The sequence below is a fragment of the Melopsittacus undulatus genome, chromosome 11 (assembly GCF_012275295.1).
Source record: "Melopsittacus undulatus isolate bMelUnd1 chromosome 11, bMelUnd1.mat.Z, whole genome shotgun sequence".
Classification (NCBI taxonomy): Eukaryota; Metazoa; Chordata; class Aves; order Psittaciformes; family Psittaculidae; genus Melopsittacus; species Melopsittacus undulatus.
The window spans coordinates 15,157,612-15,174,084 of NC_047537.1; the positions used below are offsets into that span (position 1 = coordinate 15,157,612).

Genomic DNA, 16,473 nt, shown 5'->3' on the forward strand with positions numbered 1-16,473 from the left:
GTGGAACCCCAGCAGACCCCTCAAACCTGCTAGCTACAAATCCCAGCTAACCTGGAATAGCTCAGGGTAGTTAATGAGGTGCTGAGCAAGCCATGGGAAGGGCTGTGTGGAGAGCTAGTCCATGTCCCGCTGGATGCTGCCCAGCAAGGAGCAATGTTCCCAGCCTCTACACCACATTTTGGCTGCTTGAAATACTCTAGCTTGGGATACTGAGGATGAGGTGACCCCAGACACAGCATGGAAAACCAGCCTGTGGGTACCCTGCAAATATTCTACTGCAAAACCATTCTGCCTGCAGTGAGGTTGCTTCCAACCCTCCAGCTTTCAGCACCTCTCATTTTTCCCCTCCTTCAGCAGCCCAAAGCCCATGTTATTCCCCCCCCTTCCCAAGACCTACTGCCCTCATGAGGGAAATAAAACAGATAAGCACCATGCACCTTCCCATCTTCATCAGCCTGGAACACTCTGTGGCGCTGCACCCCTGGGTCACCTTATGAACCTAATTCTCACCAAGCCCCTGAGGTCCTGCAGCCCCTATGGTCTCCCTGCAATCCCCCCACCCTGCAGCGGTGGGTTCACCTCAGGATAAACCAACCCCAACACCCCCCAGAGCAGAGATTTAACGCAGCGATGCTAAAAAGCTACCCGGCCCGTTACCATGGGTACATGAGGCACATGTTGCTATGTGATGTTCGGTCCGTTACCATGGAGACAGCAGGGATGTCACCACGCAGGGCTTATTAGTTGCCATGGCTATTAAAAGGCACTTGTCCTCTGGGGACCTCGAAGGACTGGGGGCCACCAGCTTTCCCAGTGCCTCTCTCTTGGAGCCGGAAGAGTACCCGGTCATAGAGGTCCCCAGCACCACACAGGTCCCTGAAGCCATGGTGGCCTGATGGTCACCTGCAAACTAAGATAATTAAGAAACCCAGCCCCACATTTTCCCACCTACAGTGGCAGGACACCACATGTCCATAGGAGCATTTGACATCTCTATGGTCAGGTTTTCAGGTCTTCCTTCCATCCTCCTCCCTTCCTCAGACTGCTGCAATGAGCCACACAGCACGGCATAGCCCCTGCCTATTGCCAAATCCCATTTTCCCAAACACAGAGAGCTCCTTGCTCCTTTCTCCAGATCCTACAGATGACTGAGCCACCAGCACCCAGCACAGGATCCATCCCCCAGCAGCTCCCAAGTGCAGCATCACACCGTGGCTCAGATCACAGTCCTGAACCCACCACTCTATCCTCTCTCGAATTGCATTCCAGGAGAGAATGCAATCCAAGAAACACCTGGCTTTTATTTATTTCTATTTCCCCCCACTTTAGACAAAGCCAGGCCCCACTGCAGAACTTCCACACTGCCTGGCCAGGACCATGTCTGAACCCATCTCTATCCGACCACAAACTGATTCCCCAACAAGCTCAAAGTAGAGATTCTTATGCAGCCATATAAACCCATGGAAAATACTTACATATTTCATTAAATAAAATAAAGGTATTATTTTCTCATCATTTTGTTAGATTTTCTAGGAAGGATATAATTTTTCATTTAACTCCACTAGATAAAAAAAACCCCACAACTGGAAACCTATGGAAAGGTATATTATCCTGTAGTGGAAAATTAGATTCCTCCTACACAATACTATAGGAGGATTTAAATATAACATATAGGAATATAACATGCTATTAAATTGTATAGTAACTTTCTAGAAAGACCTACAGTACAGGAGTGAATAAGCCCTCCCCAAACCTATTCTGTTTCAATCTAGCCCAGCTGGTTTCCTTTCTATTGCATGCTACAAGACTTCTCCTGAAAGGGTAAGGTTTTAATTGCGTCTTGAAACACTGCCGCAATCACGCTCCGAGAACAGCTCCAAACTCCTCTGGATGCAACAAACACCAGCAGGAAACCCCGGCTGTGGGGTGGGATGGATGCAGGGATGGACACGGGGATGGATGCAACCACGTGCTCTGCCACAGTCAAAAAATACCTTTATTGGCAGAGGAAAGAGGGGCCCAGCAGGGCAGAGCTCATCCAGCCCCTTGGCCTCGTAGGCGCAAAGCAATTTTGTGTTTCAATTTAACCAGTCCCAGCCCTCTCCCACTGCTCAGAACCCCAAATATTAAGGGGGAAGCAAATAGTTGTTGGTGCCCCAGCATCATACACCCATACTCTTCCCTCTCTGAAAGGAAAATCAAGGGTTAGAGATAAAAGTTGCCTTTAGCTGTTGCCATAGAGACTCTCCAGCTCCAAATGGAAACCCCAAATCTTATCAAAAATGAAAGAATTCAAGATTTTAATCAGGGAGAACACACGGGAGGGCTGGGAGCATCAATGCTTATCCTTGCCTTAACAGTCTCAGCCTTCACCCCTCATTTAGTTGCATCCTAAGAGCTGGCCTGGAGCAGGGAAGGAAAGAGAAAGGAACGAAAGCAATGAAAACCCCATCCGCTTTCAAGTGTTTTCTCTCCCCACCAAAGCAGCCGCTCGCTGGCCGGGCTGATTTCTGGACCAACAACCCACCAGCCAAGCTGTTTGTGTTCCCATTTCCTTCATCCCCTGCCAGAAAAAGAGAATAAAATCCAACAATACAAGCAAGGCAAAATATTTCCCGGGACCGCCGCAGTTTCTCCCATAAACTTCAGCTCCCAGCAGCGGGGGGAGGAAAAACATAAAGAAAATAAGGAGAAAATCCCCACTTCTCGCACCACGAGATGGTTTTGTGACTGTTTCAATACCACTCTTTGCTGCTGCATTCTCCACGTTTACTCCTGACCTGACTTCCACCGCAACCACAAATCAAACACCATGGGATAAACTCACTGCTCTGGCATTTTCACTGCTTGGCAGAGACCCGGCTCCAGCCGTGGCCCCTGGCTAAGACAAACACTGCTGGGAGCACACTTTGGTGGCTGTTTTCCCTTTGCCAGCCCCGGCAGCACACTGCGGCATGCCAAGCTGGCCAGAGGATCCTGTTTTACCACTGCCTAAGACTTGTGGCGAGTTTGGGAAGGGATTGAATCCACCAGCGGCGCAGGAATGGGGCACTGGTTTCACCAGGCAGCGGGATGCTGGGGATAACCAAAGCCGCAGCACTGGGGAAAAGCCTCCTGTGCCAAGGGGTGTTGTGTTTCGTGCCTGAGGATACAGAGTTTGAGGAATACCAAAACAAGGAACTTCAAAAAGGAGCGGTGTTGGCCCAGGGAATATTGTTCTATGAGCTCAGCCTCTTCGGAGCAACGGAAAAAATCACGCGCTGACCCCGAAGGGATGGCAGGAGGATCGGTGTGCGGGGGCCGACCAGAGAGACGTTGCCACCAGCATCCACCCAAGGGGCCCAAAGGGGAGCTGAGGGGACACGGGCACCCATGGCAGCACCCTAATGGAGGGGTAGCTCCCCCTGCACACCCCGAGCTGCTCCACAGCCCCAAAGCCAGGGAAGGACCCAGATCCCTGCAAGCCCCCGGCATGCTGCTATATAGAGGTGAGCTTGCTGTTGTCTTGCAGGCAGGCTGAGGTGTCTCTTCCTAAACCTTGGCTTCTCAGCCAGCCCCTCACATTTACCTGCTGCTGCACACCCAGATGCCCACCAGGATAAAGGTTCATTTGCTTTCTGCTAACTCCATCCTTGCCAGCAATGAGGGATGCAGGATGCATCCACACCCCCGTCAGCTCCTCCAGGAATCAAGAGCTGGAACCAGGACCCAGCTGGTAAAGAAGGCACTGGAGGGAGTTACAGGCTAAAAGAACCACCCTAGCACCAGCTCATCTTTGGAACAAGGTGACTTTGGTTTGATGGTTACTGGAAGAGGAGTTCTGTGACTCCTTTCTGTGCCTTCGCTCTTCTTCCATTGCAAAAGCCAGTCTCATCACCATGCTGCCATGCCTTGGGCTCTGGGTACATATACATGGTGAATACATGTGTATGTACACACTGTGTGCAACACTACAACTGCCCTGGAGTCCCTCACGTGCTCTCAGAGCCACTGCTAGGCTCAAGAACCTTTGTTCCTCTTGGCTGTTCCCACTCCTCCTTTGCCCTGCAGCCATGAGTGCAACCAAGCACCTGCATAGCCTTTGTGGTACAGGGCTGAGGCAGAGGATGCCATCCCCTGCACTCACATAAAGGCTATGGACCACTCCAAACGAGGGAACGGCTTCCGAGTGCCCGCGCCATCCCATCCCCCTTGAGCAGCTCCCTCGCCTGCTTTCTCTTGCTGTGCTGTGTGTGGGTGTATATGGAAACGAGATCTTTCCAGCTGAACTGCAAAATGAAATGCAGAGATCACAACTCCTCGAATAGCTTCATTGCGCGCACACACACACACCCCCCCCAGCCTCCATCCTGCCCCCGATGCAAAACCCAGGCAATAGTAAAAAACACAGGGTGGCAAAATCAAGGTGTTTGGTAGATGGGGGGGAGGGGGAGGGTGTTGGGGAGAGGGGAGCACAGCAAAGTGCTTTTGGTGCATCCTTTTGTCCCCCAGTTCACTATCACATTTGCAGCTTGACCATCACTTGCCCAATCCTCTGTGCTCCCAGAGCAGGCAACGCGGTATCATGGGGCTACAGGCAAAGAGAAAACAAAAACCATCAGAAAGCCAAGCCCTAAACACAGCTGTGAGAATTGAACCTCCAGAGCCCATTTGCTGAGATGAAGGAAGAAGCATCTCCACCCTCACTGCGGGTACCCTGCACTGGCCTTGGGCTCCGCTGCTGTTTTCCTGCCTGCTAAAGGACAGGATTCCCCTCTGCTGCTGTCAGGAGCAATTCCTGAAGAAGAAGGGGCTTCAATTTGCCCACAGCAGGGGAAATTGCTCCCATGGGAGCTGCACATGGTGGCTGGAGGAGAGAGGCAGAGCCCAGGGAAAGGGCTGCGGGAGGGAGCAGGACATGCTCCATCCTAAGGGATGGGCTGGCAGGGTACAACAAAAGCATCCTAACAAATACCCTCGCATGGCAATGCCTAACCCAGGGAAGGCATGCACAGGGGCTGAAGCAATGAGCAAGGGGCAATGGAGAGGGCTTAGAGCACTGTTCATCTGGCCTGGGGACTTCTCTGCTAACATGGGCTGTGGTGGAGAATGGGGTCAACACGCGCTGCCATAAGGGGAGTCACGTAAGCAGCGAGTTACACCCTACATGAAACGGATCCCAAGAGGTGGGAAAGAAACACGTGCCCTAGCTAGAATGAGGGCAGACTGCCATGGGTCAGCTACCCAGGGATGTGCCAGCACTGGCCCCAGCCTCACAAGGGGACCACAGCAGGAGAGCCTGGCCCACACCATCACCAAAGCATGAGCTTCCCAAGCTGTTGACCCCGTGGGCACACACATACACATGGGTACAACAGGTCCAGGACTACCAGGCATAAGGCACCCTGAGCCATGAGATACCCTATGCCAGCCGCATGGCCGGCACTGCTTGTGTGTCTGGGGTATCACATCCACTGAGTCATCAAGACTGGAGCATCTGCATGGCATCAAGGGCTGAAAGGGAAGATCTCATTCCTTTTCCCATGCTCATAGATACCCAAACCCCTTTGCCAGAGCTATTGAGGGGCATGTTGAGATCCCCTCAGCTTATCCCAAGTCATCCTCCAGACAACTAAGGAGGACAAAAATCCCATGTACAAGATGAAAAGTGACCAGACGAGAATATGAGGCTCCAGTTGTGATCCATCCTGACTCCAGAGCCAAGGAGCTTCACCTGCACCTCTTCCCTAAGTCAAATCAGGCCCTGTGCTGTCCAGCACCGAGCTGGCCAGGGGATTACAAACAATAAAGCGATTTATGCAAGGCAAAGGCCTTCAAGATTTACACCATACGCTCACAGTAAAGCGCAAACACATTCCCCTCTGCATGTGGCCAAGTCCTTTGTCAGAGGAATTCGGGTTTTTGACCCCAAAAGTCAGGCTGAGTCTCCGAAGGAGCATCAGAGACAGATCTGCACTGCAACCCCGAGCAGATGATGGTCTCAGGGGCATAGCCCAAGAGATATTTATGGTCCTCCAAAGCAAGATAAGTCAATAACTACACACAGTAGCAGCTACAAGTCAGATATTAATTTAATTCCTCTCCTCCCTGTCTGCCCAAATAAGCATTAATTCTATGGAGCATCAGGGCCCCGTTATTCATCATTCTCACTGGGGTTTCTATTTTTTCCCGTTAAGGTACAATTACTCCAGCCAGGCTACCCAGACATGATAGTTCACAAATCAGAGATACTCTGCAACTAACACAGGCACAGGGACTGCCAGCCCAGACCCAAGCTTCATGCTATTAGCAGCTAGTGTGGATGCGGAGGAGGCTGGTTTAAAGTGCAGCCCATCAAATGCACTTGAAAGCCTCATTCAATCCACAGCAGAAGGAACGTTTTATTCCTGCAGACCCCGAGGCTGAGCAGAAGCCAAGACATTTGCTCCCCTCCCATAGGACGCAGCCAACCCAGCCCCTGGGGGCTGTGCACCCCACCAAGGCAGTGCTCCCACCACCCCCCTGGAGCCGGGTTCTTCCCAAGTCTAGTCTCAACCCAGAGCTAAAAATGAACCTTATTCATGATTAACATCTATATTTGCATAGCGTGGCTGGCAGCTTAACACCAAATAAATGTTTTGGCAGAGGGAGTCGCAGGCATGGGGGCGAGCCCTGCCCTGCAGAAGGGAGCTGCAGCCTCGCCACGGGTTAAACGAGCACTTTCTAATTGAATTAACGAATCATTAACAAGTCCTGGTCACCATCTGGGCAAGGGAGGGCTCTGCAGGAGGAGGAGCGAGTGCTAAACCTGACCTGATTAAGTTATGAATCACAGGGAATCCTGAAGGCATAAACCAACCCCCCCCACCCGGGGTGGATGGGATGCCAAGGTGGGTGAATCCGCATGCATCCCCTCGCCCAGCTCCATCACTGCTGGCTGTGGGTTTGCCTTCATCCCTGGAGCATCTCAAGGCTGGTTCATTGGATGCACTGGAGGAAATCTCTTGGAAAAGACCCAAATTAGAGATAAATATAAGGATGGTTTGCACCAGAAACCCTGTAAGTGTGGGGCTAGCCTGTGGATTACAGTAAATAAATCCCCTTTTCTTTATAAGCTCATCTATGCCAAGCTCCCACTCTTGCCCATCACCTGCTTTAGCATTATGTTCCCATTCTCAGCCCCCTCCTGCCCTCGCCCCTGGGTTTTGCATCCCAGCAGAGGGAGAGGGAAAGATGGGAGGATACAAGTGACAAGAAGGCCTAAAAAATTAAAGAGACAAAAACCCCATAAACCACCAAAGATACAGTCCCACTTAAGAAACATGTTAAAAATCCCAACCAAAACAGCGTTTCAGGCACAGGAGCCAAGCCAATCGACAATTTCCATTCACTTGTGACTAATGGGTGAACTTCTGAAGGTTGAGTCACGGGCACATCCCTGTCCCACGTACATGTGAGTGTGTCCCTGGCTGGGAGCTCACATGGGACCTGCCCAGCCGTGCTGCATCTTGGGCACATCGTGCTGGTCCTGGCACCCCAAAAGCCTGCTTCCCGTTAGGCAGTACCCAGCGACATGGCAGCCATCAAGGAGATAGAATAGTTCAGGTTGGAAAGGACCTTAAGATCATCTAATTCCAGCCTCAAAGTTCCTCTCAGCAAATATTCAGGCTGAAAAATGTGCTTTTTTCCATCTGCTTGAAGCCTTTTTGCTGGGGCTTTGGTAGGAAGCAGATGTGAGAGCATCCCAAAGCACGATCGGTTGTTACTCTGTTATATAAAACCATGAGAATTTCCTTTCTTTTCCTCTCTATTTCTCCACGCCAGGCCAGATTCCTGGGTGAGAGGCCAAGGCTGGTGAAAGCCAAAGTCAAACAAACCCAGGCTGGGGGAAACCTCCACGTGCATCACCAACCAAAGGGAATATTTCACATCTAGGTCGCTCAGCAGAGAGCCAAGGCGCCGGGGAAGGGAAAGCCACGATCTGGCCTCGTAACAAACCCAGAAACACTTCGGTTCCTAATTAACAAGGAAATTCAACCCCCCTCCAAACCACAGCAAAGCTTCAAAGCCCTCCCAACCTGACTCCGGATGCTCCATCACCGGTTCCCCATGGATGGCCCCACTCCCCATCCACAGGAGCCAGCAAAGCCACCCAGGGGGCAAAAGGTTCCCTGGGGCTTCTCTTCCAAGAGAAAATGATTCCATGGTCCAAATGAAAAAGCCATCGGGGGGATTCATTTTGGTCAATGGTTTTGCTCCCAGCTTCCAGTAAAACAGTGGAGAAAGAAAAGGAGAGCTGAGAGCTGGGCAGGGAACTTGGGGCAATCAAACACTTGGTCTTTTCTGCACGGAAAAAAAAGAGTGAAACAGAGTTTAAAGTAAAAATAGGAAAGAAGCTTTTATGAGCACGACGCCAAAATATCTGCAGAGGATATGGGGGGAGAAGAAAGCAGAACATTTTCTATGCATCATAAAATCTTGGGCATTTCCAGACCAGCTCAAACACCCAGTGCTACCGAATGGGGGAGAGAGCACAAGAGCGGATCAGGTTGAGAGCAGTGACTCTGCATGGAGACACATTGGCCCCATGGATGAGCAGCAGCTGGGGTGGTCCAGCCCCATCCTACGTTACCCCCCCTCCAGGTCCCGGGGGCTGTGAAGAGGCTGCAATCCCCTCCCAGGCTCCACATTAGAAGCTGATCCCTGGAGACAGCCCCAGATGGGAGCCCTTGTTCCGGATTTCCTACAAGGAGCCAAGGCAGAGCTGTCCCCAAGCAGAGCAGGGTCCCCAGGCAGGACGGGGCCACCCCTCCCGGCCGGGGCTCCCCGCGCCGGGATGACATAACCATGAACTGCATGAGGCCGAGCCTTTTGTCTGCGTGCCGGGAGAGAGGGAGGGAAAGCAAGAAAGGAAGAAAAGAAAGAAAACTTCTGGAAGTCATTACGATTCCTCTGCTCCAGTCTCCTTTTTGGCAGACAGTTTCCCTCTCCCCCCCTCTTCGCTCCCCCCCTCACCCTTCAGCCCGCTTCAAAATGCCAGCCTATGATTTTTAAATGAGAAAAAGCTGCGCTGTACTCCAAGCACTTGGATAAACTCCTACACAAACTTCCAGATGTGACACAACAGCCTGGAAGAGGGAATTCGCAGAAGAATCTCCTTGAAAAACGCACACACGCACTCACAGAGCAAAGGAAGTGCCTGGCTGCCGGCACAGCCAGGCAATGGATGGATCCAGAGATCCCTGGTGATATGTAGCATGTTACCTAGACAAGGACCGAGTGGCTCCTGGCTTGCTGGAGAGGCAGCAATGAGAGAGATGGTGGCTGCTGTACATCTGTGGAGGTGAATAGCATCCACTGCTCCCACTGAGCTCCTGAACTGCAGGGAAGGGGGTTTGCAGTTACTTGTCCTTTACGAGGATGTAAATAGAATCATAGAATCATAGAATAGTTAGGATTGGAAAGGACCTCAAGATCATCCAGTTCCAACCCCCTGCCATGGGCAGGGACACCTCACACTAAACCATGTCACCCAAGGCTTCATCCAACCTGCTCTTGAACATCCAACCTGCCAGGGATGGAGCATTCACAACCTCCCTGGGCAACCCATTCCAGTACCTCACCACCCTCACAGTAAAGAATTTCTTCCTTATATCCAGTCTAAACCCCTGATGTTTAAGTTTCAACCCATTACCCCTTGTCCTATCACTACAGTCCCTAATGAATAGTCCCTCTCCAGCATCCCTGTCGGCCCCCTTCAGATACTGAAAGGCTGCTATGAGGTCTCCACACAGCCACCGCATCCTCCTGCAGCCCTTGCTACAAGGTAGTGGATCCTGTTTATCCCCAAGATGCTCACACAGGAGCTGATGTGAGCCCAGGGATGTGCCAGTACCTGGGGAGCAGCAGGATGATCCATTCCAAGCAGGGTCAAGGGGCTGCAGGAGCCCCCCCAAGCCTGGCATCAGCCAGGGAAATCATGTTGCTTGTTTTCCCTGCAGGAGGCAGGGAAGGAGGAACACACAGAGCATTTCCACCTGCCCTGGAGGGACCAGCCATTGAAGCAGATCACAGGAGAGAAACAAGTTCAGGAGCCCTGGGATGGAGCAGACACAGGTGAACCAAACAGATTTGGATTCCTTTGTGGAGCTTTTAAACCAAAAAAAGATCCATTTCAGGTGCAACCTCTCACATTGAAGCTTTTTGCTTTGTTAAACTCCAAAGTGAGGTGGGAACGAAGGTACCAAAGTGTAAAGGACACTGCGTGCGCTCTCCCCACAAAACACACCCTTCTGACAACAAAAAATAGATGTTCTTAACCCTGTGCTGCAGTTCAACCCTTCCAACAGCAGCACATGCAGCACCCAGCTCTCCCCACAGCCCAGGAGGGGACCTGGGTTCCACTCACCCACTGCCCACACTCTGGGCATCCCCTATGAGAAAGCACCACCAGGCTTGGGAAGCCCAAACTGCAGCACAGATCAATGGGATCAGCCCTTGCCTCCACCATGCAGGCTGCTTGCTCCAGTGCAGTGGGACACACGGACATGCCCCTCCAGGGGAGCTGGACTGGGGCGAGCTCAGGGTCTCGGGCTGACTGGCCCCCTCGGCACTGCCTTCCATGCTGCACTGGGCTCCAGCAATCCATGAGCCAGCCTGGTGCACACCTCAGCTATGCCTTAGCTTGAGGCCCTGAAGGAGCGGCTCCATGACTTCCAGAGAGAGCTGAAGGCACTCACCAGCTCCTGATGATGGAGCCTTTGATCATCCACCACTTCCTAATGGGAAGTGACTGGAGCCATTGAGAGGTGGCTGCTGGAAGAGCCCTCTGGGTTTTAATGCAGACCAAAGGCAGGGGTGGCTGCTGTGACTGGTCAGAGATGCGTTTCTCTCCTTAAACCATTTCCAACACCCAAATCCCAGGGCCATGCAGCGGAGCAGCCAAGCAAGATGGGAGCACTCCTGCTGGTGCTTCCCAAATCCCCCTTCCCAGCCAGGGCACTCACTGCCATTCACCCTCTGAACCAGGAGGAAAAAAACTGGGATTTCAACCAATTCTGGGGTATCTTCCCCAGCACAGCACCTTTCATCAGCACTCTGCAGCCCCCCGTTGCTCCAGGCAGCAGTGCTCTGCAGGCAGACACAGCGCGGGGGAAGAGGCAGATTTCAGTACTACAATAGATATCACAAGCCGTTTCAGTTACACTGTTATTTTCCTGTTCAGAGCTCTTAACGCCAAGCAGTAGCATCCTCCCCACTTTCTCCATCCCCGCTCTTCAATCACTCCTCAGCTCTCAAGAAATAGCCTCGTTTCTCGTCTCTGATCAGAGCAGCAGCCTGGCACAGACCCTGGTACAGCCTTTCATCCTCTCAGCCTTCACAGTGCTTTTAGTTTGTAAGTGAAAGTCAAGGAACTAGCTTGCCTCCTCATCTTCCCCCCCGAGAGATGCCTGCTTCTCCTCGCAGTGCCAGCACGCACACCGTGACACCCTGCCTGTCACCGCAGCCCTTCCCAGTCCATGGGTCCAGTGCTGTGACCATTAAACACGTCCCACCCATGTCCCTTTGAACCAGGCTGTCCTTGCCCAGGGTAAAGCCTTTCATCCTGGAGCCACTGGGGAAATACGGGTGGGAAACCAGGCTCATCCCTGCTGGGTCTTCGCAGCACCCGGAATGGTTTTTACTCAAAAGACCTCAAGCAGGACAAGCTACATGACCTCTTTCCAGCCCTAAGGGAGAGAAGGCTCAGGAGAGCAGTACAGGTCCCTCTACCTGTATCAGACAGGGAGGGAGAAACCTCCCTGGCCCAAGCAGAGGATCCTCTGAATGGAAGCATGGAAGAAAAGCCCAACAAACCTTGGCAGCATCCTTACTGGACACTCAGCACATCAACCATCACCCTGTCCCTAACCCCGCATCCTGGCTTTGGCTACCATGGTCACACAAGCTGCCTGGACATGGATGGAGATCGGTGTCCCAGGAGTACCAGCTGCACCCCAGGGGCGTGAGCACTCCAGAGGCAGCTCCAGCACCTCCCAACACCCCCTCAGCAGCAAAGTTTATCAACCAGATTAGAGCACCGCAAACCTGCCTTGCTGAACCAGCAATGCTGTGCATCTCCACAGCACATCTCAAACCAGAGCCCTCCCATTCCATTTCCTCAGGGGCAGTCAGTCTCACTGGTGGAAAGGTGAAAACCACCTGGGAGAGAGCAGAAGCCAGCAAAAGCCCCAAATCCCCTGGGGATTGGGGCAGGATTCACCATCCACATGAGCCCAAGCGCTGTCACTGCTCTCAGGGCAGCTGGTGGCAACAAAGACTTACCAGCAATGTGATTATGCTGTTTTAGCACCAGGGCATGATCCCTGGAAGATTACAGCCTGAAAAAGGCCACTTTATACAGTCCCACCACACTAAATAGAAGTAATAAATGTGAACAAGCAACGGGCTCAGCTCTGGCACTTGAGCTGCAGAGCTCTGCTGAATATCCCAATGAGTGATGGGATGCAATGTGGGTACCACGCTGGCCGCTGCCTGCCTCTCATCTCTAGGCTGAACTGCCTTTTATTTGGTGTTGGTTTTACATACACTCCCCCAGTTCTGGGTCAGTGACCCTGAAAACAAGCAGCTGCATGCAGACACACAACTGGGAGACCCACAGCATCATCCCCTATGGCTCACAGCAAGTCCCTTTCTTTATGGTAAGGAGTGGAAAATTAGCGCCAAGGAAAATCCCAGCTTGCGGGGCTGCACCTAATGCTCATCCCCTTCTGCAGTGGTGCTTGCAGGTACCCACAATACCCCTTCTTTTCCAAGAAGAAAAGTTAATCTGCTTGTATTTGCAGCCCCAGAGGAGAAAACACATTTTAAACCATTACTGGGGTGGGGCATTTTGCTGAAAGCTATTAAAAACATGCAGGTGATAACACCTGCTTCAAAACAACATCATTAGGAATAAAGGGGGGTGGAGGGGGGGAGGAAGAGACTTGATAACATATTTAAATGAGCAATCATAAATATTATCAGTCATAGCAAGCAATAAGAACACACTGACTTGCAGCCTGTCATTAATATTTCTTCCCAAAGCAGAAGGCTTCACAAAGTTGCAAGATTTCCTAAGATGCTTAAATAGACGCAGCTTTGAACGGGTGTGAAAGAGATCTGGGGGGAACATGGAAGCATTCATGATGGGGAAGAGAAATCTTGGATTTTCCCCTCCTGGGGGACATTTTAGGAAGGAAGGCAGCCTGTTCATCAGCGGAATTATTGCCGCAGCTCAAGTACAACAATATTCACAACTCCAGCAGACCCTCACCACTCTTCCCGGGCACACCAGCCTCAGCCGAGATGCGATTCCTAACAGTTCCCACACACCAGGAGCGGAGGAGGACTCACACAGGATATTCTGGCCCGCTCTACCATGTAACATGTCCTCCCCGCCACCGCACAGCCTCTCCCACTCCAGATGTGGGTTTGTTGCCCATCCGTACTCGCCTGCCTTCGCACAGGCAGAGCCGCACAGACCCGGGAACTTCCCTTCGGGCCAGGCAGCGGCTGCCTCTCCCGCACCAGCCCCTGCTGGAAGCCACATCGCTTTGCTTTGCTTTATTTCATTTCGGCTTTTTGTTCCTGCAAATAATAAATGGAACCAGAGTTTGGGGATGGTAAAACACTTGCGATGCTACAAACCGAGTGCTGGTTGCAACTCAACTCTAACGAGGCTTTAAAGGCACCAAGACCGTTGCAAGAAGCATTTTTTTTTCCTATTGTCTTTTCTATTCTTTTTTCTCTCTCTGCTTTTCAAAGCTTAAACTTGAATAATGCAGCTCGGACACGGCCTGTGCTGGAGTACAGGGAGTTTGGAAATAGACCAGATGCCTTTGCAGGGTCACAGCTCACCCTAGGACCTGAGAGACCCTCGGTCGATGTATGCCCTGAGGACCATGCTCCCCATCCTGCCAGACCCCTCCAAGCATTTCCCAAGGGACTGCAGAGAGTGAACCCTTAGGCTGGCCTCGCACGCCGTGAATTATTTAGGGACCCTGTAGCCGGGCAGTAAACCAACCCCCCCAACACCACTGCCTCCCTCCACACTGCACCCCCTTTAAAGCCCTCGCGGAAGGGACCGGGGAGCCCAAAATGGGCGAGAAACAGGGTCAGGGAGGAAGAATGGTTCTGCAAGGCAGGGAGATGGAGTTGGGGTCCCTCGGTGTGCCGGAGGGCAGCGGGAACACCGCAGGAGGAAGGGCCGCCCGGGGCTCCCCCTCCATTCCCAGTGGAGCAGCGCGGCTGAGCCCACGGGAGCCGGAGGGCATCGCGGCGGGGCGGCACCCGCACCCTGCAACAGCCGGAAAACTTCCCTGCCGAGCACTGCCCGAGCCCACCCCGGGGACGGAGGGTGATGGATCCCCCCATACCCGGCTCCTTCCCCATCACCCGGCGGGCTCCAGCCGGGAGGTATCTCCCGCCTTGCCCGCGGCTCCGGGGCTGGGGGGGACCCCGCGGGGCTTACCTCGCCGCCGAGCACCTGCAAAGGATACGGGTTACAGACCAGCCGGAGGCACCAGCTCCTCGGCCGGCTGTCCTGGCTCAGGTAGAAGAAGACGACGGGGGCCAGGGCCGGGTAAGGCAGCGCCTCCGCCTCCGAGTCGCCGCTGCCCGCTTCCCTGTCCCCCGGCCCCGGGCAGCCCCCGGCCCCGGACAGGTCATTAAGGCGGACGAAAGTCTTGGCTTTGCCCGGCTCCGGCTCCTCCTCGGCCGCTCGCGGTCCATCCTCGTCCATCCTCCGGCCGGCGGCCCCGGGGGGAGCCGGGACGACGCGGGGCGAGCCGGTGGGGCGCCTAGAGGGGTGCGGCCATGGCGGGGCCGGGGGGCTGGGGGCTGCGGCGGGGAGGCTTCAGCGCCGGGGTGGCATGGCCGGGCGAGCCGCTGCCTAGCCCCCCGCCGGGGCCGGGCCGCCCCCCTCGCCCTGCCCTGCCGTCTGCGGGCTCCGTAGCTCCTCCTCGCCGTGCCTCCGGGGGGCCCGAGCCGGGCGAGCCGCGGGCAGGGAGGAGGCGGCTGCGGGGCGGCCCCCGCTGCCGGTTGCTGGCCCCCAACCCGCAGGGCCGGGCCGCCTTAGCGGCTCTGCCTGCCCCCTCCGCACCCCAACATCTGCCCGGGCCGGGGGGTGCTGCCCGGTGCCCCGGGGACGGGCGGCGGCGGAGGATGCTCCCGCGGGCGGCCGCGCCGAGCCGAGCGCTCGGCACAGCTGGATCCCTCACTCCAACTTCAAGTCCCGGCTCCTCCTCCCCAAGCGGCCAATGGGGGCTCGCCCCCTGCCCCTCCGCGCCTTCCCATTGGCTGCCACGGGTGTCTGTCCAGGCAGCACAGCTGGACGGGCAGGCACGGTCCCCCGGCGGGGCTGGACGGGGCGCACGGATCGGGCCCGGTTGCCCCCGGCAGTGGGGATGCGGGAGAGGGGACGGATCAAGGGGTCCTGCAAGCGCCGAGCACTGGAGGAGGGAGGGAGGGGGAAACGTTAGACGGAGGCAGAGGCCGGCGGGACACACTGCAGCACTGGGAGGGAGGTCGGCGAGAGGCAAAGGGGGGGAGACTGGCAGGGGGTGCCGCGCCGGTTCGGCCCTTCCTGCGGGAGGCCCGCCGGACCCAAGATGCGGAGGGCAGCAGTAACCGGTACGGGGAGCGCACGCCAGCTGCAGTCCCTGGTAGCCCTGGTTTCAGAGCGCCGCGGCCCCGCTCCTCGCTGCTGCCCTGCCCGAGACCCTCGCCCTGCTGTAGGGCTCCGGGCAGCTTCTCTCCGTATCCCCTACTGCTTGCACAGGGCTCGGCGCATGTGGGTCACATCCAGCTCCGCACCAGGGACCACCCCTTCCGGAGCAGGTCGCCCTTGGGCTGGGCGGGGGCACGATCCCGAACAGGAGCTGCCAGGGTAGGGGGGGGACCCGCCAGCCCCAACCGCGCAGCAGCGGCTACCCCCGGGTCCTGCTCGGAGGACGCGGCCGGAGCTCCCTCTGCCGGTGCGACTGCGGCCGCGACGGGAATCTGCCTCGACGGCGGGCACCGCACCGCAAGCACCCCCCGGGGCAGGGGACACGGCCCCAAGGGAGGGACATACCACGCTGAGCGCTCCCGATCACGACGCAAGCCACAGACCTTCCTTCAGCAGGGCCAGAGTAAAGGGTTTGTCATTCTGAATGCAGCATCCCCGCAGGCGGAGCCAAGGCCCTGTCTCTAAAGGCTTAAGATTTCTTGCCACTTTAGGAACAGCTTTCTCATCTTTCCCCTGTAGCCCCCACATCACATTGCATCCCTTGCTGAGAGCTCCAGCTTGCCCAAACCCACCTGCAAGAGCAGTAGGAAGATGCTTTCATCTAAACCCAAAATGCCTTCTCTGGGCTGAATCCTGCTGGCCTGGGAGCACACTTGATCTTGGATTCACAGCCTGTGCTGTCCAACCCGAGACAAATCACATGGCTGTTGGCAAAACCTCAAGGC

The 16,473-nt window shown here is 54.8% G+C and overlaps 1 protein-coding gene across 8 annotated transcripts in view; it reads right to left on the minus strand.

Moving 5' to 3' along the window:
* Nucleotides 1–16,473, minus strand: part of CACNA1G (calcium voltage-gated channel subunit alpha1 G) — a 147,823-nt gene that overhangs the window by 123,195 nt on the left and 8,155 nt on the right. For 5 of the 8 annotated variants that reach the window (XM_034067725.1, XM_034067723.1, XM_034067724.1 and 2 more), the window contains exon 1: nucleotides 14,520–14,761. The exons of 1 other annotated variant lie outside the window; for it this stretch is intronic. In XM_034067725.1, coding sequence (XP_033923616.1) covers nucleotides 14,520–14,761 — 242 coding nt within the window. Of the gene's footprint in view, nucleotides 1–14,519; nucleotides 15,184–16,473 lie in introns of those variants that run through there. 2 more of the 8 variants (XM_034067722.1, XM_034067729.1) reach the window with 1 other exon arrangement.